Source organism: Hypanus sabinus, chromosome 4, assembly GCF_030144855.1.
Source record: "Hypanus sabinus isolate sHypSab1 chromosome 4, sHypSab1.hap1, whole genome shotgun sequence".
In the NCBI taxonomy this organism is placed as follows: domain Eukaryota; kingdom Metazoa; phylum Chordata; class Chondrichthyes; order Myliobatiformes; family Dasyatidae; genus Hypanus; species Hypanus sabinus.
Genome location: NC_082709.1, coordinates 108,821,562 through 108,848,523, shown reverse-complemented (window position 1 = coordinate 108,848,523; position 26,962 = coordinate 108,821,562). Strand labels below are relative to the sequence as shown.

The 26,962-nt window shown below is 42.5% G+C and overlaps 1 protein-coding gene across 1 annotated transcript; it reads right to left on the bottom strand.

The window, feature by feature from the left end:
• Window positions 1–129: 129 nt before the first annotated feature.
• On the bottom strand, window positions 130–24,810 carry gpalpp1 (GPALPP motifs containing 1). Its single transcript, XM_059967837.1, has 8 exons — window positions 24,487–24,810; window positions 16,991–17,156; window positions 13,824–13,925; window positions 10,973–11,060; window positions 8,013–8,147; window positions 5,844–6,008; window positions 3,911–4,009; window positions 130–543 (listed from the first exon to the last, which is right to left on the bottom strand). The coding sequence occupies exons 1-8, from the start codon at window positions 24,599–24,601 to the stop codon at window positions 325–327; spliced, it is 1,089 nt and encodes a 362-aa protein (XP_059823820.1). The 5' UTR covers window positions 24,602–24,810; the 3' UTR covers window positions 130–324.
• Between the last annotated feature and the right edge of the window lie 2,152 nt (window positions 24,811–26,962).

Sequence of the window (26,962 nt, the reverse complement as noted above, 5' to 3'; positions counted from 1 at the left end):
AGTATATAGTAACATGTCTGTAATTTGATAATAAATTTACTTTGAACTTACTTTGAATGGATTTGTTAGGCAGGTTAGAGGTACCTGACCATAGCAGATAAAAAAAATGTTATCACTGATTATCAAACATAAATAAAAACCCATTTACTTTTATTTTAATTAATTAAAATTATTAAACAAAGAACATTTTATTACAAGAGATCTGCCACTCATACATGCCAGTTTGACCCAATATGCCAAACAAAATAGAATACCACAACAGAATTAAACTATGGACCGAAGACAGTCGATCTAAATCTGCAATTTGCCACTAGTATTTTTTTTTTACAGAAACATGTTGCTTTTTCCATGTGAAAACCTGGAGTTCAGCTCCTTAGACTTCTTGATTAACGCCTTCTTCTGGGCCTCATCGAACCGGTGAACCTGGAGATCCTGGTCACGGTCAAATGGCCGCCGCTCCTGCGGTCTGCTCTTCTCAGCTTCTGCTTTTCTTTTCAGTTTCTTGCTGTGCATGTCCAGAAGGGACTCCGATCGTGTGGATTTCTTGAAACAACAATAAAAACAAAGTTTGTTGTCATTTCTGCCATGAACAGCATATTTCAGCCATTGTGCCCTAGTCAACTGCAAGTGAGATGCACTGGTATGTTCACATGTACTGTACTGATGGTGCTCCAGCCATCACATTGTGGGCACTTTCTGCCTGCTAACATCTAGGCAAATCAAAGTTGAATGAACTGTGTATTCTGTAATCCAAACCCATCCCAAGTATTTAGACTTCAGACTGGCTGAATACCGAATTTGAAATAGCACTCAGTATGGAGCTGCATGGACATCCAAGGGCCCTGCACAGTGTAACGATACCTCCTTATTTCTAAACTCCAACCCCTTTGCAACAAAGGCCAGTGTGCCATTTGCCTTCTTGCAGCACCTACTGGCTACCTTCCTGTGATCCATCATAGCAGTATCTCAATCTCTCAACTTCACTCATTTGCAGTCTTTTTTCCAGTTGGATGATAACCTGCCATTTGATTACTTTTACTAACCTCACATTTTGTCACATTAGACTCCATTTGCCAAGTTTCCACCCACTCAATTTACCTGTATGCAATTTCATCACAGCCTGCCCTTCCACCTTTCTTTGTGTCATTGGCAAACATAGACATTTTACATTCGATCTCCTCCTCCAGCTTACTAACATAAATAGTAAATATCTGAGAGCACTCCACTGTTTGCATACATCCAACCTGAAACTGTGTGATATCCACTCTTCAATCCACGCTTCCAATATTACAAACTTCTAATTCAATTACCAACCTTTTAAATGGCACCTTGTCAAATGTCTAAAAAAAACCATAAGGACAGAAAAGGTAAAGCAAGCCAATAATACAAAAGCCGATACCAAATCTTTTTTCAGAGGTATAAAGAGTAAAATGCAAGGGTGGGTATTGGACTGGTGGAAAATTACACAGGAGAGGTAGTAATGGGGGCAAGGAAATGGCAGATGAACTAAATAAGTATTTTGCATCAGTCTTCACTGTGAAAGACATGAGCAGTATGCCAAAAAATTCAAAAGCACCAGGGGGCAGAAGTGAGTTTGGTCGCTATTACCAAGAAGAAGGTGCTTGGGAAGCTGAAGGTAGGTAAGTCAGCCAGACCAGAAGGTCTACACCCCAAGGTTCTGAAAGAGGTGGCCGACAAGATTGTGGAGGCATCAGTAATGATCTTTCAAGAATCACTAAATTCTGGAATGGTTCCGGAGAACTGGAGAATTGTAATTGTCACTCCACTCTTTAAGAAGGGAGGGAGGCAGAAGAAAGGAAATTATAAGCCAGTTAGCCTGATTCCAGTGGTTGGAAAAGTCTATTCTTAATCTTGAGTTTTCAGGCTACTTGGAGATGCATGATAAAATAGGTCAAAGTCAGCATGGCTCCTTAAAGGGGAAATCTTTTGGAAATAACAGGCAGGTTAGACAAAAGGAAAATCTGTGGATGTTGTGTACTTGGACTTTCAGAAGGCCTTTGACAAGGCGCCGCAAATGAGATTGCTTAACAAGGTAAGAATCACGATATTAGCATGGATAGAAGATTGGTTGGTTGGCAGGAGGCAAAGAGTGGGAATAAAGAGGGCCTTTTCTGGTTGAACGACCGTGACAAGTGGTGTTCTGCATGGGTTGGTGTATTGGGACCATTTCTTTTCACATTATATGATAACAATTTGGATGACAGAATTGATGGCTTTGTGGCTAAGTTTGCAGATGATACAAAAATAAGTGGAGGGGCTGGAGGTTGAGAAAGCAAGCAGTCTACACAAGGATTTAGACAGATTAAGAGAATGTGCAAAGAGGTGGCAGATGGAGTATAGTGTAGGGAAGTGTACGGTCATGCACTTCAGTAGAAGGAATAAACAAGGGAAAAAAATTCAAAAATCAGAGGTGCAAATCAGAGGTCATGCAGAATTCCCTAAAGGTTAACTTGCAGTTTGAGTTGGAGGTACGGAAGGCAAATGGAATATTAGCATTCATTTTGAGAGAACTGGAACATTAACAGGCTTTATAATGTAATAGTCAGACCACACTTGGAGTATTATGAGCAGTTTTAGGCCTCTTGTCAAAAAGGTGTGCTGGCATTTGAGAGGTTCCAGAGGAGGTTTACAAGAATGATTCCAGGAACGGAAAGGTTAACCTATGAGGAGCATTTGATTACCCTGGGCTTGAACTCGCTGGAGTTTAGAAGAATGAGGGGGTAACCTCATTGAAGCCTATTGAACATTGAAAGGCCTAGGTAGAGTGAAAGTGGAGAGGATGTTTCCTAGAATGGGGTCTAGGACCAGAGTGCAGAGCCTCAGAGTAAACAGGCATCCATTTATAACAGAGATGAGAAGGAATTTCTTTAGCCAGAGGGTGGTGAACTGTGGAATTCATTGCCATGGATGGCTGTGGAGGCCAAGTCATTGGATATATTTAAAGGGTTGGTTGATAGGTTCTTGATTACTCAGAGCATGAAAGGTTAGGGGAGAAGGCAGGAGAATGGGTTGAGAGGGATAGTAAATCTGCCATGATAGAATGGTGGAGCAGACTCGATGAGCTGAGCAGTCTAATTCTGCCCCTCTGCTTTATGGTCTTTTATTTGTCCAAATACACATTTACAGGTTCCTCTTTACCTGCTCTACTTGTTACATCCTCAGAAATACTCGTTATTTGTCAAACATAATTTGCCTTTCAAAAAACAAAATTAGCTTGATTTGCTTAGACTGAGCTTTCCTAAATGATTTGTTGTTTCTTCTTTGATTACTGCTTCTAGCAGCTCACCGACTAACAGTTTCTCACAACACACACAAAATGCTGGTGGAACGCAGCAGGCTAGGCAGCATCTATAGGGAGAAGCGCTGTTGACGTTTCGGGCCGAGACCGTCAGGACAAAGGGTCTCGGCCCGAAATGTCAACAGCGTTTCCCCCTATAGATGCTGCCTGGCTTGCTGTGTTCCACCAGCATTTTGTGTGTGTTGTTTGAATTTCCAGCATCTGCAGATTTCCTCGTGTTTGCTCTAACAGTTTCTCACATTTTGTCTTTCTCTCTTTTTGAAAGTGACATAGTGACACCTGGTGTTTTCCATTCTATTGGTACTAACCCAGAGTTCAATGTGGTTTGACAACCTTCAACCTATAAGTCCATAATCTCTGTGGCCAATTCTTTTAAAATACTGGGTGCAGACCGCTGCGTTCTGGTGACTTGTTTACCTTTAGCCGTAAGAGTTTTTCCTAACACTTGTCTTGTAATGCAGAATGTTGTTAGCACATCTATTATCAGAAGTAGTTTTGTGCAGAAGTAAATAGTTGTGTGAGAGTCATAGTTGAGAAGAGGATGCCACTGGTATTCTTGCTTTGTTTGGGGATTTAAAGGAAGTTGCTCACATTATATAATGCCACCTCCATGTTCAGTCGTTTATCCCTTTCAGAGACACAGGCCTGTTCAGGATCTTTCCCAGAGGACACTTTTCCTTCTAACATTTCCTGTGAAATGAAAGAAAGCATAGTTAACAAGGCAGAAGTTCCTCAGAAGAAGCAATGCAAACAGACTCCAAGAAATCACTACCAAGTCAGAATTGTATTCTGGGAAGATACCTTGAAATAGTAACACAAATGTCAGCCAGAATGGAGAATATAGGGAACTTTTCTTACCAATTACCTGTGTGATGTAGGATATTGCTAATGATCTTATGCATGCAATTTACACTTATACCTCTTTTAATGTACTTTGCTGGAAAAATAATCCTGCTTTGATTGGGAAATATTGGTGTGGTTTGTCTTGCTAGGTTTGTTTTCCAAGTATGAAGAGATTCTGCAGAGTAATTAGACTATTGGCTGCAAGTCCTATTCAGTTCAGGGCCACTCATCCCTCTGTACTGAGAGAACGAGTTGCTGTATGAGCCCAGCAGTGTTTCTGAGATGCTGTATGCCAGTCTGACATGACACGCTCTGGATCCTTTCAGTCAACAAACCAGATGCTCTCCTGGAGAATTACCACATGTCACCACACAAGAAATGGTCTTAAACTTGACTAAATCTATCAGCATCTGTAAATGGAGAAGACAGGGGAGATTCAAGATCCAAATTGGAACAATGTTGTTAAAGTCCCATTATTCACTATGTAGCATAATAATCTTGCTCTCATTGAATGTGGAGAACTACTGTTCTCCAAAAATACTGTTTTATAGTTTAAATGGTCAAGGGATTCACAGAGTTATAAAATGATACAGCACTGCAGCATTCACTTCAGACAATTATACCATGCTAATACTTCGAGTAAAACAATCCAATAATTCCCACTCACTTACTCTTTCTCCACAGTATTTTTGAATTCTTATGTTTTAAAAGTTGCTGTTGAAAGCTGCTTCATCTGAACGCTTTTTAATTCCTTGACAGTCATGTTTTTCTAGTTACATTGTGTGACCCCCCCCCTAAGGCTACATCCACACTAGACCAGATAACTTTGAAAACGCCGGTTTTACATAAAAACCATAGGCGTCCACACTATGCGTTTTTAAAAGTATCTCTGTCTACATTGAAGCAGAGATTTTGGCGAATCTCCTCCTACTGCGCATACGCAGGACACATCTACTGAAAACAAGCGACCTGTTTGGTGTCGAATCTCGGTGTGAAAGTGCGCATTTGTGTAGTTACAGACTAGAAAAACTTAAAACGACGGACAGCTGTTGGCTCTCACGCAGGAGAACTTAAAAGCAAAAAAACCCACAAATACTGGAGCATACGGAGGTAACCGACAAGTTCATGGACAGATTGACCCAGCTAACGACGAACACTGAAAAACTGACTAACTCTGTTGCATTAATAAAGCACCTTGTTAAATGTATAAAACATGTCTGCATCAGTGTTATCTTGTATTTCCATACAATGTTACATTAGGCTGTTAAACATCTGTTGTCAGAGAGTACTTGCATAAATAGGTAAACCACCTTCGTACGAGCAAGGGCAGAAAACAGGGCAAAGTGAGTATACTTATTTATTCAGTAAGTTATGGGTCAAAGTATTTGGTGAGTACATTTCTAACTCTTTTGGCGTCAGTCTCGTTGCCGTCTGTTCTGAAATTGTTAGGTTGCTTTCAAGAAAACAATGAAATAGCGCGCTGCCCTCTGACAGCATTTTCAGATTTCTCCGGTTACCCAGTCCACACTGATCTGCCCGAGCAGCGTTTTCAAAAATACACACCCTGGAAAGCGTTTCTGGAAAACTCTGGTTTCGGGGGACGAAAACGCCGTTTTAGTGTGGATGTAGCCGAAGTGGCTGTCAGCCCATTTGTCAGCAATTAGAAACACTCCAGACATACCTGAGCTTTCCTTTCTCTGTCAGCCGGAGTATCCGTCCAGATGGAGCGGTCAGACGATTCTCCATTTGCACTCCTCTTAAATGTTCTTGCACCCAGGCCTATATGTTGTAACACTGGTGGCAGCTCAGTCATCCAAGACTCCCTAGCCTGCTTAGAAGTCTCATCCTGCAGTTGAATGACAAAGAGATCATCATCCCAAAAATACGTACAGTATTGTATCTTCCATGAAAAAAAATCAGAAAATACTTGAGGTGAGAATTAAATTTTCTTGAGTGATATTTGATTCCTCCTTAGTATGTACAGATAGAAGAGTACAGTTTTAAATGAAGTGCTGTATCTGTTCATTCTGGCTGGATGTCGGTCAGTCTGTATGCATTGTGGTGGTTTCCTTCCCTCCCCCTCCTTGACCACTGAGATTCTCCTCGGACCATTGTCCTTCAACACCCCCCCCCCCCATTGCCACGTCCTCTTGTGTTGTAGATTGCCTTCAACCCTCCCCATTGGCGCTGCCTCCTCTTGTCAGCAACTAATGTGATGGTGTACCTTCACCACTCCATACAGGAGGAAATTTGCGTTCTATCTACAGTCCCAATCCTTTGCTCAAAATGAGCTGTCGAGAATTCAGGACTCATCAATTGCCAGGATACAACTCTATTCTCCTGCTTACCGAAGCCAAGGGTGAAACTTCCAGCAAACTGTCACTGATGATTAACTGGTCTGACAACTCGTACTCATTCATCAATCCCACTTTATTTACGTGTTTACAAGGAGAGCAGTCAGCTCAACTCTGAACTGTTCCAAATTGCCTGTTTTTATACTGCGGTTGATCCAATAGAAACTTCGAGCACTTCTAAATCTCTTTATTTGCATATTTAAATACCAATCATAATATATCAGCTGTTAATAATCAATAAAATCTACATGTTAAAGACCTATAATATTTGAGAATTAGTGAAATAGCTTGTGTGCCTTGCAATCCTGTACTTGCATCCTTGTCTTGGTATGCCTGGTGACTTCGGGACCCAAGCATAAACAAAAATTTGAACTTGGTAGCTGTGTTCTGCACAATATCTGCTGGTCCATTGTTTCTGTTGGTACACCATCTTGTCTTGCAGCTACTTCCACAGCTTGCTTAAGAAATTGACAAATCGAAAGGACAAATTGGCTGCCCGATAACAGTGGAAACGTATTTTGCTCCAAAACATGCTATCTCTGTTTTTAAATTGTGTCTAGGCCAAAAGGGCACAGAGGAAAGCCGGTAGCACATGGTACCATGGACAAGTACCACGATAAGGGTCTTAAGCATGCAAGAAGGGGCAGGAGTACTCTTGCTTTCAGCTGGAGCCACAGACAGACCTGACCCGGGGGCAGACTAATGCAGAGTAGAGAGTGAGGAAGTGCAAGAGAGAGTGTTATAACGTGGCATGTGTGCATGTCACAGATAGATCGCATGGTGAGTTGACTGGGCCTCCTGCTGGTGGGCTCAGGCTTTTGAAGACGCATACCTTTCATCTTGGCGGGCCTGATTCATAGCTCCCACGCTGTAAGGTGCACAGTTTATACTGTTACTTGCATGACTCTGTACAAAGTTTAATCACGCTACTTCTCTGAAGCTCTTGCTTTGTGCAACACTCATCACTCCCTGTGACTGCCTGGGTTTCCCCTGGGTGCTCTGGTTTTCTCCTACATCCCGGTGGGTGGGTTAATCGGCTGCTGTAAAATTACCCCCTCTCTCAGTGGGTGGCAGGACAATCGGGGTGTTGACAAGCATGTGCAAGACACAAGGTTTCAGTGAAATGAATGAGTGGGAGAGGACTAATGAGAACGCTTTGAAAAGCCAGCATAGACTCGATGGATGAATAGCCTTCCATATTACAGTAAAATATATATGAGGATATGACATTGAATGAACACAAATGATTCCCAGGAAGCAAGCTAAAATTGGATATAATACATTTTCCACAATCCAGGAAACGTGTAAAGATGTTCCACCTGAAACGAATTGCACTGTGTCAGGATTTAATTAGATATATATCTAGTTTAGCAAGTCTGGTTCAACATCTGCAGAATTCCAAAGATCCTAAGGCAGGGAAGGTGCTGGAGACCATGCTTCTATCATAGGTGGCAAACTTCACTAGCCATATACATAACTGTAGAAAGAGTTATTACCTTGTTCCCAGATACCAGCTTTTCCTTCATTCTGTTTGACCTCCGCTCAATATCTGCAGTTACACTGCTTTCATCTGTCCCCATTGAGGGCATTGGCCCAATCAGGGTCTCCTCATCACTGCCTTCCTCGGGAGGCTGTAAAGCACAAAAGAGTTGAGAGGCACAATTGCCAAGACACGAGATCTGAGGGCATGGAACTTAGAAAGCTTGTAGTCTGTTAAACAAAAGTTCTCAACAGTAGCAGTAATGTCAGAAGTATATTTAACCATGCTTTATACAATCAGGCACTTCTATATTTTGTAAGTGGAAACAGTTTTTGAATAATTCTAACCATCAGTTAACAGTCCTATTGCAGAGTGATTGGGATGGTTACCTACAGCTCCATCACAACCAAGTCAGAATTATGCTGGTTCATTTCAGTGCAGTACTAATGGAGAACTGGCCTGCTCAAAATGCAATCTTACAGTTGAAATACTAAATATAACTCACCATCTGTCTGTCTGAGGTGTACAGGACATGCAAGTTCCTCTCAAAGATTCCCCTAAATCACCTCATTCATTCCAACACTATTGCTTGCAGCAGAAAAATGATAGCTGTTTTCTCTATCTGAAAACAGTCCAAAGAGTCATACAGGAATAAAGAGTATTTTCTTTGAGCTTAATGACAATTACATGGGAAGGGGAGGGGGAAAATTTCATTTTATTAATATTGAAATGACAGAGGTTCAGTGTTTTCCCGTACATTGTTTTCCTATTTTACACTTCAGTTGTTTTGTGGTGCTGGTTTTTATGTCCAAGCTCTTCACAATCAATTATCAATGATTTCGATGAGGAGGTTCAGTGTAATATATTGAAGTTTGTTGAATGATACAAAGCTGGATGATGGTGTGAGCTAAATGCAGACAGGGATGAACACAGTTTACATGAATATCTGGAAACATTGAGAAGAGTGCAAGATAGAGAACATTAAAAGTACAGATTTTAATTAAAATGGGTTGTTGCTGATGTTCAGAGAGACCTGGGTGTCTTTTTAATTGAATCACCTTAAGTTAACATGTGGAAAGTGAAGAAAATGTTCATCTTAATTACAAGAGAATTTGACTACAAAAGCAAGGATGTCTTGCTCCAATTATTTAAGGTACTGGTTGATACCATATCTGGAATATTTTATTTTATAGGTCCGGTCTCCCTACCTTTACTTGTGATAGAGAGTGACAGAGGTTTAATCAATTAACTTGTGGAACAAGGAAGTTTGTTACATGAAGAAAACTGGGCCTGTACTTACTTGGATTGAGAAGAACGAGAGGTGATCTAATTAAAGGGTGCAACATTTTTACTGCCCTGGACAAGGTAAACACAGGGATGATATTTCCCCTGGCTAGGGTATCTAAAGCCAGGGCTCACAATATCAAAATAAGGGACTGGTCTTTCAGGACAAAAGTGAGAAAAAATAACATCACACACAGGGCAGTGAGTCCTTGGAATTCTCAATTCAAAAAGGCCTGTGAAGGCTTGTTGCTTAGGTATTATGAGAATCAAAAGATATGATGTTAGTGACTCAGATTTAACTTACTCACTTACTGCCTGGTACACTGCTGGTGTCTAGGGCAGCAATAAAGATCCTCCTTCTCTGTCTGTACAGAAGAACTCTTCAATGCTGTTTCTGTCACAACTCCTTTGAGCAGTCTGGGTTGTTAGCCCTGAGCTGAACCCTTGAACCTGGAGGACCGGTGGACCACTCTTAGTCTGGCTTCCACCCTTCAGCTTGTTTGGCAGGGGTGATCCTACTAAAAGCCAAAGCACAAGGCCCTGACTCCAGACAAGATAGCTCTCTGGGTCATTGAGGCACGCAAGCCTGCAAACCACAACAAGGTTGTGGTCCTCTTGGAGTGCTCAGATTTAAAAATTAAGCATATTCATATTGAATGACCAGTAGGCACAAGAAGGCTGAAACCCTATTCATGTTTCTATTTCTTTTGCTTTAAATCCATTAATCCTAAAATTGTGGACTACCCCACTGTCTCATCTTCTCAGCATCAACCCGCCCCAAGACCTCACTGTGGAATTCACAGAAATTTATGAAATAGAAAGCCTCAGGGCCTAGCCAGCCAAAACTAGATTAATCCCATTTCCCAGATCTTGGCCCACTGGCCTGGAGGCTGGAGGTTACAGTAGAAATGGCAAGTACACATACATTGCTGAGGATGCCAGATGGCCAAATTGCTAGGAAAAATAATAATTCATGTTGTGATATAATGACAATTTTATTAAGTACCAGAATATGACAGTTTGATAGCACAATACAAAAGGGAACTGGGATTTTAATTTATATCCTTTCCTGGTTTTTCAGGTCTCTATCCTTAAAGTCTCATTTACCCACTGTACCTCAACCTATATCTCAAGCCTCTTGTAAATACTGCCCCATAACAAGCAAAGGCTTCCCCCCAGCCCTGAAACTAATCTTGGACCTACATCTCAAGCATCTTGTAAAAACTGCTCCATAACAAGCAAAGGCTCAACCTCAACCCTGAAACGAATCCATGATTTACATCTCAAGCCTTTTGCAAATAAGGACCCCCCTAACCCTGAAACAAATCCTTGATCTATATCTCAAGCCTATTGTAAACACCGTTCAAGATCAAGCAAAGGCCCCCCTACCCCACAACCCTGAAACTAGGTTCATTTGATATGAGTCAGTATCCACTTTAACCAATGGGAAAGAATCAGAGAATAGTACCTGCTCTTGCTCCTTGCTCTGTTTTATTAATCTGCTGTAAGTATACTGGGAAACAACAGTTCAAAGTAAATTCAAGAAGGAATAATAATCTGTATTTACCCTGCTCAGTCAGCAAAATAATGTAAAGCAATAGATCATTTTTGATGTGATGTGATTTGATGTGAGATCAGATGCGCTTAACATCGCAATGTTCAATGTTCTGAGGGCTGGGCTTTGTTACTTACCAGCATATTCAAAGTCGAAGGTACAGCTAGCTCTGTTTCTTTGTCCGACTTGCTGAAGCCAGGTGGTAGTGCAGGGCCTATTAAAGGACTGAAAATAAGGAGAAACAAATCAAACACAATGAGGTCAAAGTCCCATTTCACTATCGATCTCCTACATCAGGTCAGTAAATCTGCCACTGCAAAACCACTTTGCCTCCAGGTTTAGAATTTAACATATCGACATCGGAACAGGGATGCAAGTGGTTCACTTTCAAGCTTGGTATGCAGAAATGGTAACTTTTACCTATGTCCAAGGCCCTAAGCAAACCCCATGGAGAACAGATGCTCACTCAAGTGCTAATGTATTCTAATTAAAGGTATCATTATAATGAGAATCACATCTTACAATACTAGAAGATTTTTATTATTACCAAGTTTAGATTATTTAGTTTGCTGTCAGAGAAATACTCCCACATACAATGATTGTGCACGTACAAACCACTCACAGGAGTTCTGGACAGCCATGGTTCTGGATTTATGGTAAGAGTTAAACTAAGCTCAGATATGGCTGTTGCAAAGTATCACTTCACAGTATTTGTAGTTATGGAGCAATACGACACAGAACAAACAAGCCCTTCATCCCATCTGGTCCACGGTGACCCGTTATTCTCCTAGACCCATCAACTCGCTGGGAACATGGCCCTCCATACCCCTCACATCCATGTATCCAAATGTCTCTTAAATGTTGTAATCAAACGCACACCCACCACTTCTGCACTTACACCACTCTCTGAGCGAGAGTTCCCCCTCAGATTCTCCTTGAAAACTTCACCTTTTATCCTTAATCTGTGACCTCTGGTTCTAGGCTCACTCACCCTCAGTAGAAAGTCTGTTTGTACTCACCCTATTTACACCCGTCATAACTATGCATACTTATATCAAATCTCCCCTTGTTCTCCTACGCTGCAGAGACTAAAATCCTAACTTATGTAACCTTTCCCCATAACTCAGGTCCTTAAGACCGAGCAACATCCTCGTAAATTTTCCCTGTACTGCTTTATTCTTATTGATTACAGAGAAAACAGTCCTGTAGGTAGGTGACCCGAACTACACGATTCCCCAAATTTGCTCTTATACAACTTTAATATAACATTCAACTCCTGTACTCAGCACTCTTATTTATGAAAGTCACCATACCAAGGCTCTCTTTGCAACCCTAGCTACATGTGACACCACTGTCAAAGAATTATGGACCATTATTCCCAAATTCCTTTGTTCCACTGCATTCCTCAGTGCCCTAACACCTCACATTTGTCTGCATTAAATTCCATCTGCCACTTTTCAGCCCATTTTTTCATCTGATCCAGCCTTCCTCTTTCACCACTCTGCTCCAATTTTGGTGTCAACCACAAATTTGCTGATCCAGTATACCACATTATCATTCAATTCTTCAACGTAGATGACAACAAACCCGGCACCAGTCCCTGTGGCATACCACTAGTCAAAGACCTCCAGTCAGTGAGCCAACCATCGGCTTCTCCCTCTCAGCACTGTTAAATCCAAGTCACTACCTTTTTGTGAATGCCAAGCAACTGAGCTGTCTGGACCAGACTCCCATACATGACTTTGTCAAAAGGCCATGCTAAAGTCCATGTAGACGACATCCACTTTCTTTCATCAACTTTCCTGGCAACCTCCTTGAAATATTCTGTAAGATTGGGTAGAAGCAGCCAATCACACACAAAACCATGTTGAGTATAGCTAATCAGCCCCTATCTATCCAAATACCTATATGAGGTCATTCTTACCCTCAGCCATTAGACTCTGCAGTGTATCAAATTCCCAGTGGCCGACCATTTTAATTCCTTTCTCCATCCCCATTCTGACATGTCATGGCCTCTTCTGCCAAGATGACGTCACTCTCAGGGTGGAGAAACAAAAGCTCATATCCTGTCTATGTAGGCCCCAACCTGATGACACGAACCTCAATTTCTCCTCCTGGTATTGTTTTTCTTTTTCCTTTGCCTCTCCCCTTTCCCCCTTTTCTATTCCTCAGTCTGGCCTCTTACCTCTTCTCCTCACCTGCCCTTCACCCCCTGGTGCCATTCCTTTTTCCCTTCCTCCCTCTGCTCCACTCTTGTTTCCTATCAAATTCCTTCCTCTCCAGCCCTTTACCTTTCCCAGACACCTGGCTTCACCAATCACCTTCTAGATATCCTCCCTCCCCTTTTTATTCTGGTATCTTCTCTCTTCCTTTCCAGCCCCGATGAAGTATCTTGGCTCAAAACGTCATCTGTTTTATTCATTTCCACAGATGCTGCCTGACCTGAGTTCCTCAAGCACATTGTGTGTGTAGCTCTATATTTCCAGCATCTGTAGAATCTCTTGTGTAACCAAATAAACTCTTTTCCGGCTTCTAGCTGGGTACAGGTATTGACTTTAACGGATGCTTCGATGACAAACTCACCATCTTCATCAGCCCAAGAAGATTTCAATCGTCATATATGTCAGGAAAGCACTAGATCATTCTTCTGTTGCGCCTGGGTTGTAAGTGTTTTAAAACATCCTAAGACTGTGAAAATGGCAGTAAGTGAGCAGAGTCACAAAGCTTTGACCCTGAACTGGGAACCACCACACTGATGACCACAGGAGGATTTGTCATTCAGCCAAAGTGTTCAACCAGACTCTCAAATGCTTCAGCAAGATGATCCACCTCACCCCGAGTGATATTAAATGGTGATCTGTCACTGATGTCCACAACCCAGTGGAAATGGATTATTTGCCATTTTAGATGTTGGTGACAGAAGGACTGAAACCACTGGGTAAAGCAGTGCAACGTAATAACACCACCATTACTGAAATCTCTTCTTACCGGTCAGGTGACTGAGCTCGTTTTGGAAATCCAGGCGGAAGAGCAGGACCGAAGAACCCATCGCTGTTATCTTCAGATTGGGAAGCAGCAGGCTGCTTACACCTTGGGGAAAAGACAACATCAGTATCAATACCAGACAAATAAACATAATCAATAAACATATATCAATACCAAATAAACATAATCTTATTAATGACACCGTGATGCAGTAACATCATACATCACTGCTAGGTAGACAGTGACACTGCAGAAACGGAGCTACGTTCAGCAAATTCACCATGCAACCAAGATTGAACACAGCAACGTCACAATACAACTGTTACTGAACAAAGCATCACCAGCACTCAACGAGAGCTGCCTGCCACACAACTTGTGCAGGAAGTAACACCACTAAACAAACGATACTATAAGCAACATAAAAACGATTCCATCAGGAAACACGACCACCAAATTGATGGTGTACGCAGCACCAGCATCACCACTAAACTGACGATCCACGCATCGACATTACGACACAAACCACAGCGTACACGTCAGGACACAACCTTATCACATCAATCGTATTGCTGTAACTTATCAAAGCTATCACTGTACGCTGCAACAGCATAATACAATTGCTACTTGACCTGGCCACAGCATGCAGCTGCTGGTGAAGTGAGTATCACACAGCCACATTCAAATGCAATCATCATTTCTCAGCAGTGCACTGTACACAGCACCATCATCTGGTACTCTGCATCGCTACAGAACGGATACTGTGCACAGCGACGGCACACGTCACCACATCGGTGATGCTGTAGCAACAAGTATTTCTTAGCCAGCCCCTCGGTCAGGAATGAACTACTACTGATCTGATTTTGTGGATTCCAAGCTGGCTGATGTTCTTTGTAGAAACCTCAAATCTTTCCAGATGAAGATAATGTAAGCGGTCATTAATGGAGTTGTCCCTCTTTGTCACAGCTCTGACCGTCTCTCCACCCGCAATTTGCAGTGTCTCTCTCCCTCTCTACCCTAGCTCTCACTCTCTTTGATCCACCGCCCTCACCATTTCTTCCTCTTCCTCACAGATCGTTCTCTTGTACACTCCCCCACTCTCCCTCCCTTCCTCAGGTGTTGTGTTCTTTCCCCCAGACCTCACTCTTCCTCTCTCTCAGGACCCAGTCCCAGTTCTCACTGCCACCCAGCTCCCAGGAATCACCTGAATCTGGTTACGACAACGTAATGCCATTGTGGGGTGATGATGCCGACAGCAGAATACGCCTTGAATTACTCACTCACAACTGACTTTTCACCACTCACATCATGTAACACAGGCTATTGTTAAACAGGGCACTGGTGAGATCACATCTGGAGTACTTTGTTCAGTATTAGACTCCATGTTTAAGGAAAGAGATTAATGCATTAGAAGTTCAAATGTTACCTGAAAGGGGCAGTTCACCACATGAGAAAAGGTGAGAGAGGCTAAGCTTCTATCAGCTGGAGTGCAGAACAGACAGTCCAGGCATGCACTACTTCCCGATCACCACACGCAGTCCGCACCGAACACTGGGTCACCACGCAGTCCGCACCGAACCCGGGTCACCACACGCAGTCCGCACTGAACACTGGGTCACCACGCAGTCCGTACCGAACCCGGGTCACCACGCAGTCCGCACCGAACACCGGGTCACCACACGCAGTCCGCACCGAACACCGGGTCACCACACGCAGTCCGCACCGAACGCCGGGTCACCACGCAGTCTGCACCGAACGCCGGGTCACCACGCAGTCCGCACCAAACACTAGATTGCCACAGTGCTTGTTGCATACTGGATCAGCACTCCGTCTATACTAGAGGTCACTAACATTTTTAAGCCCAAGATCGCCTACCTCAGCCTTAGTGAAAAGTGAGATCGACTAGTTACACGCATGCACACCAGGGCAGAAAAGACCAGAAGTAAAACCCTACAACCCGGAAGTACAAATAATGTATAAACACCAGGGGCACCCACCCTTTTTTGCACTGTGGAACTGTTTAATATTGACAATATTCTTGCAGACCAGCGGAATACACCGATATAGGTTCCTTATGACTCGTCTATTCTGTAATTTCGCGGCTCTCGGCACTTAGTTCTGTCCCGCTTGCTCACGTCTTTTCCACTGAAAAAACTCAACACATTTGTCTTTAAGTGCAGGGTGCTTGGACTCAAGGAGCTGAAGCCGTTTTGAGGACTTCATTGCCTCGGCTCAAACTGCAGCCTCTCGCCCACCTGCCGCCAGATGCCTTAGCCAGGTGCGACTGGTCTTGGGTGGGGTGAGAGGACAGGGTCAGGGCAGGAGGTCCCCGTGGCGGTTGCAGTCCGGAAAGAGCAGCCGACTGCAACAGGGTGCCCGCCCGTCTCCATTGTAGGATCTATCAGCCTACAAAAGTTTGTTTCAGTGGATCACAGCCAGGTAGCTGCTCTGATACTTACGAAACCCTGAGCCTGGGTTAGGTTGTCTGTGAATATTTTAGCACCGGGTTCCCCACGAACATTTGGTGTGCTAAACAGGTTTAGAGACAGCGCCCATCTGTCTGCGTTCTGGGCCGGTAGCAACGGCACTTCCCGCCGGCTGCGCGAGGCCAACCAGTGATCCCTGCCGCGAGGGTATCACTGCGTTTTGGCGACTGATAATCTCGCGTGTGTTCAAGTTCAACAGTCGGTGTGACAGGGAATGAGCAAAGGTGCAGCTGACTCATATCGTTTCCTCGAGGCCCGGTGGTTGGGGACCACTGAATTACACTGTGCAGTGCATGGCGGGGGGAGCTACGCGCATGCGCACTGGGCAGAAAGGACGGAACTAAAACCCCGCAAACCGGAAACAATCTCACAACAGTATTTGTGTAGTTATTTTCCCATTTTTTTCGGAATCTACTGGGAAAGTCTCAAAGGTCGACTAGTCGATCGCAATTGACGGGTTGGCGACCACTAGTCTGCACCGTATACTCAGTCAGCGCACAGATGGCTCCACGCACTGGATCAGCACGTGGTCCACACTGCACACTGGATCTTTGCTTCACCAGAAACACTCCACTATGAAATATAGAACTTCCACAGGCTGCCCACAGATTCAATAGAGGCAGTTATGAGGAAGTGCACACACTCTCCTGACGTGATCAAGTCCAGAAACAACTGTTCCCTGCTTACCTGGATCTCGACGTGCCATTACTCTCCTCTGTTACTAATCTGTCCGATTTCCTCAACTCTTGGGCTGAGCTTTGCCGCTCCTCATTGGTGCAGTGGACCTCATCGTCATCTGAACTCTCTGAGCTTTTGCTCGACCGAAATCCTGGAGGTAATGCTGGTCCTGCAACTGGTACATAACGTATCAAAAATTATTCACAATTTGGCTTAAAACATCGTTATAAAGTATAGACTTCAGCAAGCACATAAACTGAAACTTCTCCTTTATTCTTCCTCTACCAACCTTGAGGTTGCAATTCATGCAACAATTCTGCTCCACGGTTAAGTACACGAATTTGATCCTCTTTATGGAGCTATTCACATCTAACTACTCTTAATTTCCCCAGTTTGGTTGATACACTGCTGTGTGACAGTGGCAGGAATCTGACAGTCATGGGGCTGGAGAGCCAAGAAGCTGTGGCAAGTATACAAAGTGTATTCATCAAATGAGATACACATGGAGCCAAGGAGCTGCAGGAGTCTGGTCAAAGAAATAACTTCTCAACAAACAGAGCCAACTTATAAAAGTAGGTGTTATTTCTGTATTCATTAAGTTTGCGTAAACAAAAAAAGCAGAAACTGCAAATTATTTTATTAGGTAAACCATTTTAATTCAAGTAAAAATATGAAATCATTAAATAAACAAAGTTTAATAAGGATGTGTCAATATTGCATGGAGACCAGTCCGATCTTGAGTAACCATGAACCAGAGCTCTGAATTGCTGAATTGGACTCTGAGGTGCAGAGAGATGCCGGGGGGGGGGGGGGGGGGGGTGGGATGATCTGGAAATTTTATCCAATTGGCAGTCACACTCTCTGATAACAGTCCAGATTTGATCACTGGAAGATTAAACTGCAAACCAGACCACTCTGAATGTTAGGAAGTATTACTGTCTTCCTGAACGACAGCAATCTCACCATGGCCCTGCTGTGCAGGAGACACCCCTGCATGGAGAGTTAAAAGGAATGCTGCAGTCCAAGAGCAAGGTTATCTCAAAGTTGGGAAAGTACCTGAGGGGGAAGATCCAGATTTTGTAATCTGCATTAAAACCACCTCCAGAGCTTGAACTAAGAAAAAGCCTCTGCTGATCGGTAGTGCACTTAAGGTACAAAGTAAAATCCATGGCTCCACAGATCATGATTGCTATATTGCCAGGCCAAGTGTGTGTAGCACACACACCCGAGTGGAGTCAGAGACCTGATGGAGAGTTGCTGACAGGGCTTTAAACTTGAAGTTGCAGGGTGGGGGCAGGGCTTCAAAATTTCATATTGTTATAAAAACAAAATTCAAAGCCACCAGCGCAGCTATTTAAGAATTGATGAATTAAGTGTATCAGAAAGAGACAGACTGTATGATGATAAAAGTGCATCAATAAGGTTCTGACAGAAAAAAAGATAAATAATTAAGAGTCATATTTATTTTATCAGAATACACAATCTGTTTGCAACGAGATAGATAAAATAATCCCACAAGTGAGATAAGCATTTGTTTTTATTCATGTCAGCTCTTATTATTTTTGAAATGCCCCTCAGTCATTCATCTTCTTGAAGCTGGTCAGGGGTGATTTCATACCACACTGGAGCAGAGCTGTCTGAAGAGTAGGAATCCTCTGCTAGGTGCAGCCAAGTGCCTCCTTCCTGGGGAAGGTGCTGTTTAGGTGGGAGTTCGAGATTTGGAGATGAACAGTAATATACTTTGAAGGAAGGGTGATGTGGAACTTGGCAGGGAGTATGCAACTTGGAGAACATAAAATTAAAACAGGACCACAGCCAATTCAAACCTGAGTAAAGTCAATATAATTTTTTCTAAACGTGCTCGAAGGCATATGTAGATACTGGATACTTAGTCGAACCGTGCCTCCAAACCAGGAAAGGCCTTTCCCATGCAGGGAAGTCCCTCATCCATTTCCCATGGACAGACGTCACCACCACACGATGACACCTGGTCAAATTTGAATCTGACACCTGGAAATATGCTTGCTAATTCCAGGCAGCATTCCCATTCAGTCCCAGGGGTGGGTACTGCTCTGACTTTGGCAGTCAGGTTTCAATGGCTTGGGAGGAAGGTATATACCAAGTGTCTGCCAGGCAACTGGGACATTATTGACCCTCATCACCGTAAAACCCAACAATGCAGGCGACAGTACAGGCCGCATTCAGAGCCGGTGTGGCCAGCACCCTACGACTGGCGTTAGAAGCAGCAGGGCTGCCCACCTGTTGGGAGGGCTCCCGCGGTCCAGCACTCTGCTGGCATCCCTCCTCTCACAAAGTTCATCAAGTACAGGAAGGTTGGCAGACCCACCTGGCTGCATCTTGCAGAGGATTCTTACTCTTCCCATCAGAGATTCCTGCTGCTCAATCATCACTCGGAGCTGCTGGCCTTTCTTTGACACACACCAAGTCCACTGATTCAATGCCAGAGGACAGTGCAGGACCATATTCTGTGCAAGCACCAGTGACTGAGTCCGTTTAATTCAAGCTTGTATTTGTTTTAATTCATTTTTTGTCTACAAAGACTCAATATTTTGGAATGAAGTTAAACAACATAAACCCATTTACAAATTACTATCCCTGTCTCATCCAGAAACATACTATCTCTGTCATAGCTGATCAGAACCTCTCACATTGTCGGATTCTGGCAGCTATGCTCACTCGACTTTTCGTGCATCTGCTGCTCTTGACTTTGATGGTAGAGGTCACAGATATGGAAGGTTCTGTCGGAGTAATCGCGTTCTGTAGTTGGCACACACTGCACTGATAAACATTTAGGATAGCAGATGAGGTGACAGCCGAGCCAGCCGTTTTGTCACGGATAATGTCAAGCTTGTTGAGTAGAAAGTCATCAGACTTTTGGCTCGTGCCTTGTAGATAGTGGAAAGACTCTGGGGTGTCAGTAAGCAAGCTGCTTATGACAGGGTATTCAATTCTTAGCTGGTCCCATTCAGTTTCTACTCGACGGTGACTCTTCTCCATCTGCACCCCTCTACCCCAACATGCCCAACCCCTTGCTCTGGGAGGTTGACGGTGAAGGATGTGGCAGAGGCAATGTTATTGAAAGCTGCTTTGACGGCTAGCCTCTGCGCTGTTGATGTCTGTCAGCAGACAAATGTTTCTTCTCAATTATCAGACTTTGTCTCAATGTCTAAGTATGGACAGCAATGTCTTTGAGGTACAGGCCCGGCACAGGCAAATGGGACCAGCTCAGGTCAGCACAGAAGAGTGAGACTGAGCAGCCTGAAAGGAATGGGGAAGATGCCAGAATCAGGTGGGGGAGAGGGGTGAAGTAAGCAGCAGAGAGGTGATAGGTGGAAAGGTGAGGGGCTGAAGAAGGAATCTGAAGCTAGAGAAACTAATGTACACGCCATCAGGCTGGAGGCTACCCAGAGGGAATACGAGGTGTCGCTCCTCATCCTGGCAGTGGAGGTGGCCAGGGACAGACATCCTGGATTGGGAATGGGGATTGGAATTGAAATGGCTAGCTAAGCAGGGTTAACCAATACTGACTGGTCCCACGATCCAGTGTAAGGACTCCTTTACTGATATCATGTGATTATCCTCAAATGGAAGTTAACAGGACAACATTATTTATAAAGGTGATCAGCAGTGGAGGGGAAGGGAGGTGCTTGTGACTGTGGATGGAATGTGTAGTGATTTCAGAACTCACTTCTTTCATGGGTGGTGGAAGTAAACCAGTCAGACAGGAAATGGATAACCATAATTAATGTACAGGGAAATGGTATCCCATGGATTTGGCTAGATTAGTGAGCGGAATGAAACCCCTCTGTGCTGTGCTGGTACTACAAGTCCAGTGTGTTATACTTAAACTATACATAGTTACAGTCAGTTTATTAAATGGGTACGAGAGAGGAAGTGTGATAAAATAGACTGAGATATTTCAGATAAAATTAGGTAAAATACTACTTTCACCATACAATCTATAATCAATAGATTATTCCATAACAGTAGTTCTCCAATTGAGGTACAGTCGGCCCTCCTTATCCGCGAATTCTGCATGCACGAATTCAACCAACCATGAATCGCGAAAATGTGGAAGTGCTCTTCCAGCACTTGCTGTTCGAGCATGTACAGACTTTTTTCCTTGTCATTATTCCCTAAACAATGCAGTATAACAACTATTTTACATAGCATTTACATTGTATTAGGTATCATAAGTAATCTAGAGATGATTTAAAGTATACGGGAGGATGTGCGTGGGTTATCATGGATCGGGATCGAAAAAATTGGAAGCTCTCTTACTAAGTAAGTCAGAAAAGGTATGTATTAGTAAGATGTAATGTTATTTGGTGTTTTAGATAGTAATAATTTCAAGTGTTACCAGGAAAATTGTCTTGATACATTGTGCGAACACTGAACCAAAGTTCCACAAAGCATTATCAAGGACAAAAATGGCCAAAGTACTGAAGAAATACCTCAACACTACAATGAACCCTCATCGGTAGTACCTTGCGAAGTACTGAGTGTTCCAAAATAGACAAGGATGAGGAAGGCCAGTTTGCCTCCTCATTGAGCCAAGTGACACAAAAAAAATAAACATACCAACAAGTCTACTTTCAGTGTCCGTTTTGAAAATGAAATCAGCTTCAGCATCTTTCCACATAGTATACAACACTTATTTTCCACAACTGTCACCCTCCCACTTGCTCAAAATAAAAAGCAAAATTGAAGAGTCGAAAGGCTGAGGAAATGAGTCCATCAACTCATCCAGCTGCACCCTGTGGAAATGTCCTTTCCTCGTCCATGCTATCAGCACCTGGTGGGTTTCACTGAGACCGACCACACATAGTACATAAACACACACGGTACACACATCATACACACACATACCACATAAACACACGGTACACACTTCATACACACACAAAGCACATAAACACACAGTACACACATCATATATGCATATAGTACATAAACACAGTATACACATATAGTACATAAACACAGTACACACATCATATACACATATAGTACATAAACACAGTATACACATATAGTACATAAACACAGTATACACATATAGTACATAAACACAGTATACACATATAGTACATAAACACAGTACACACATCATATACACATATAGTACATAAACACACAGGGTACTATTGGAGTATAAAACTTGTTTCATTTGCTGTGTAACCAAAACTATGTAGTCAGTTTGCTATGCATGTACTCAATTTAGTAAAATGAAATCTTAGGAATGTAGAAGACAATGATGTGTTAATGAGAGGTAGCTAAAGAGCTAAAGAAATGTAGATTAGAACATTGCTCAGTTCTGAGTTTATTATTTGCTATGCATGTGCCCAATTTGGTAGGAGACTGAAGTCTTACAAATGTAGAAGACAATGGTATGTTAATGAGAGGTAGCTAAGAGATGTAGATTAGAACATGATTAAGCCAATTGAAAGGAACAATAGGGACATGATGTACGTGTAATACGCAACTATAGATCGATTACATATGCTAATGCAACTGGACCAGTATTTTGCTATAAAACATGCTATGTCCAAGGATCGGTGGGCAATCAGCGACTAGCTCAATGACTGTCTCAGCTTTAATTTGCAAATTAAAGTTTAACCCTTCTTGAAGAATCTTCTGCATCTCCTGGTCATTTGTGAGGCATGAAAAACCACGACAGTACACACATCATATACACATATAGTACATAAACACAGTACACACATCATATACACATATAGTACATAAACACACACGGTACACACATCACGTACGCATGTAGTACATAAACACGGTATACACATCATATACGCATGTAGTATATAAACACACATGGTACACACATCATACATGCATATAGTACATAAACACACACGGTACACACATCATACACACATATAGTACATAAACACACACGGTACACACATCATACACACATATAGCACATAAACACACACGGTACACCATACACACACACAGTACATAATCACACACGGTACACACATCATACACACACAGTACATAATCACACACGGTACACACATCATACACACACACATAGCACATAAACACACACGGTACACCATACACACACACAGTACATAATCACACACGGTGCACACATCATACACACACACAGTACATAATCACACACGGTGCACACACACAGTACATAATCACACACGGTGCACACATCATACACACACATAGCACATAAACACACACGGTACACCATACACACACACAGTACATAATCACACACGGTACACACATCATACACACACACATAGCACATAAACACACACGGTACACCATACACACACACAGTACATAATCACACACGGTGCACACATCATACACACACACAGTACATAATCACACACGGTGCATACACACAGTACATAATCACACACGGTGCACACATCATACACACACACAGTACATAATCACACACGGTGCACACACACAGTACATAATCACACACGGTGCACACATCATACACACACACAGTACATAATCACACACGGTGCACACACACAGTACATAATCACACACGGTGCACACATCATACACACATCATACACACACACAGTAATCACACACGGTGCACACATCATACACACACACAGTACATAATCACACACGGTGCACACACACAGTACATAATCACACACGGTGCACACATCATGCACACACACAGTACATAATCACACACGGTGCACACATCATGCACACACACAGTACATAATCACACACGGTGCACACACACAGTACATAATCACACACGGTGCACACATCATACACACACACAGTAATCACACACGGTGCACACATCATACACACACACAGTACATAATCACACACGGTGCACACACACAGTACATAATCACACACGGTGCACACATCATGCACACACACAGTACATAATCACACACGGTGCACACATCATGCACACACGCAGTACATAATCACACACGGTGCACACATCATGCACACACACAGTACATAATCACACACGGTGCACACATCATGCACACACGCAGTACATAATCACACACGGTGCACACATCATGCACACACACAGTACATAATCACACACGGTGCACACATCATGCACACACACAGTACATAATTACACACGGTGCACACATCATACACACACATAGTACATATACACACACGGTACACACATCATACACACACATAGTACATAAACACACACAGTACACACATCATATACACATACAGTACATATACACACACGGTGCACACATCATACACACACATAGTACATATACACACACGGTACACACATCATACACACACATAGTACATAAACACACACAGTACACACATCATATACACATACAGTACATAAACACACACGGTGCACACATTATATACGCATATAGTACATACACACATCATTCACACACCACACCATATCAGACGGAAGGGAGAGGGCCAGACCTGCCGGGACATACCTGTGTCATCGAGCACGGCTCTCGGCCGGCGCCTGTGGTCGGAGTCGGGCTGCCCCCGCGTCTTGTAGCCGGGCGGCAGAGCGGGTCCGATGGGCGGCGAGCTCTCCTCCGACATGACAGGCTGCAGGCCGCGGGCCGGCCCGGCCCGGTCCGGTCCGGTGTCGTCTCCAACAGCCGGAGGCGTTCACAAATCCAGGCGCATATCGTCCGTCCGCGGGTGCCGTGGGGCTCGTTATCAGGTTGACAGCAGGCCCAGGTCGGTGGAGGGAGGTACCTCACTGGTCCTCCCGGCAGAGCGCCCCCAGTGCTCGGAGAACGGGGGTGCAGGCGGCCGGGGAATGACGTATAAAGCCAGCGCCAGCCTGGAGAGAGATTTATAAATTACATTTTTATTGCATAAACAAGAACACCGGACATAAAGCCAAGGAATCACACATAAGCAGCAACAAATATATAATTATTGACTTTAACTATACAAATAAAAAATAAAATCCACTCTAAATACTGTTGGACAGAAGGAACTATATCTAAAAAGAGTCACAAAACAAAAACATTTAGAAATAATCCGAAACGTTGACAAATTTGTACAGCCTTTCTAGTTATGGGAAGTTTTCAGTGTGTTAATATATAGTTTGAAGTCTGACATAAAAAATATAAATGAAGGTTTCTTATTGCTGTATTCGCATTTATGGAAATAAAATTTGCTGTGAATTAACAAAAGATTTATTATTTTAAAAATGACCCCTATGAGATTTGGTGTTACAAAATAATAATAATAAAAACATTTTCAAAATAAAAAGTAAAATCCACATTAATATATTGATCTATAAATGGACAAACATCAACCCAAAATGTTTTAACATACAATCCCAAAACAGTGAAATAAATCCTCTGGATATAAACCACAAAAAGAACAGTTAGTTTCAATATCGGATTTAAACCTTGAAAAATAAACATTGGTTGGATAATATCTATGTATAATTTTAAATGAAATTTCTTTAATTTTATTCCTCAATAAAAATCTATTAGATAAGCCCCAAATACTCGTCCACCTCAGATTCCCCAAGCGACTATTCCAAAAATTACCAGCCGCAGGAATAAAAGTGAAGTCTTTTTGAAACAAACTTCTAATACTTCTATTTTTTTTAAAAAAAATGGAGGAAAACAGATCTTTCCTACAGCTGTACTGGATGGATCCAAGCTGGGTAATTCAACTACCGAATATGATGTATTTCTAAACAACATAATTATACCAGAGGGAACTGCACCAATAACAACAGCAAATTCTTTTGGAGTGACAGGAAATTCAAAGGTGGATAAAAACTCAGCATAACTCAATATAGTACCACTTGAATTAAATAACTGTTTAACTAACAAAATATTATAATCAAACCAACCTTTATAAAACAGAGATTTATGCTTATAAGTTACGCTGTTGTTATTCCAGATAAAGTAACTATGTGGAGAAAAATTGTGTTTGTAAATCAAAGACCAAGATAAAAGCATGTTTATGAAACTGAGATAAACAGAGAGGAACTTTGCCTATTTTGTAAAAGAAAAAATTTCAATCCACTAACCTGGAAAAAGACAAAAGAAGGAACACAATTCCATATAGAAGTAGGATTATGTAAATATTGTTTAATCCAATTAATTTTAAATGTTTTTTTAAGACTGACAAAATCAAGAAAATTTAGATCCCCCTTGTCATTACTGTTCATGACAGCAGATTCTTTTATTATAATGAACTTTGTTTTTCCATAAAAAATTAAACAACATGGTGTTTATCAATGTACAGATTTTTTAAATCGATATATCAGGGGAGAGTCATAAGCCTGGAAAGACCTTCTGCTTTACGAAGCAAAACCCGGCCTTTCAGAGATAAGTCCCTTTGAAGCCACTGGTTTAATCTTTTTTTGGTTTTGTCTATAAAAGGTTGAAATTATCCACACACCTTATGTATTCATTTTTAACAATAGTTATCCCCAAATATGTAACTTTGTCTTTTACTGGAATATTATTAGTTATAGATTGAGTGCAACCTTTAAGAGGAAACCATTCACATCTGTGAATACTTATACAGAGGACTGAGACGTTGGAAAAGACAGAAATAGTTTAAAGCCAATGAAATTCCAGAAATAAAAACACAAAATGCTGGCAGAACTCAACAGGCTGGACAGCAACTATGGGAGGAGGTAGTGATGATGTTTTGGGCCAAAACCCTTCACTCCTGATGAAGGGTTTCGGCCCGAAACATCGTCACTACCTCCTCCCATAGATGCTATCTGGCCTGCTGAGTTCTGCCAGCATTTTGTGTTTTTATTTATTTCCAGCATCTGTAGATTCACTCGTGTTGCCTTTAAATTTCAGAAACGTCATTTTGAAAAAAGCCGTATCATCTGTAACCTGACTACAGAGAAAATTGTAATTTGCACAGGAAATGCCTTTTAGAGGACTAGGCTTGATGGAATGCTGAGCA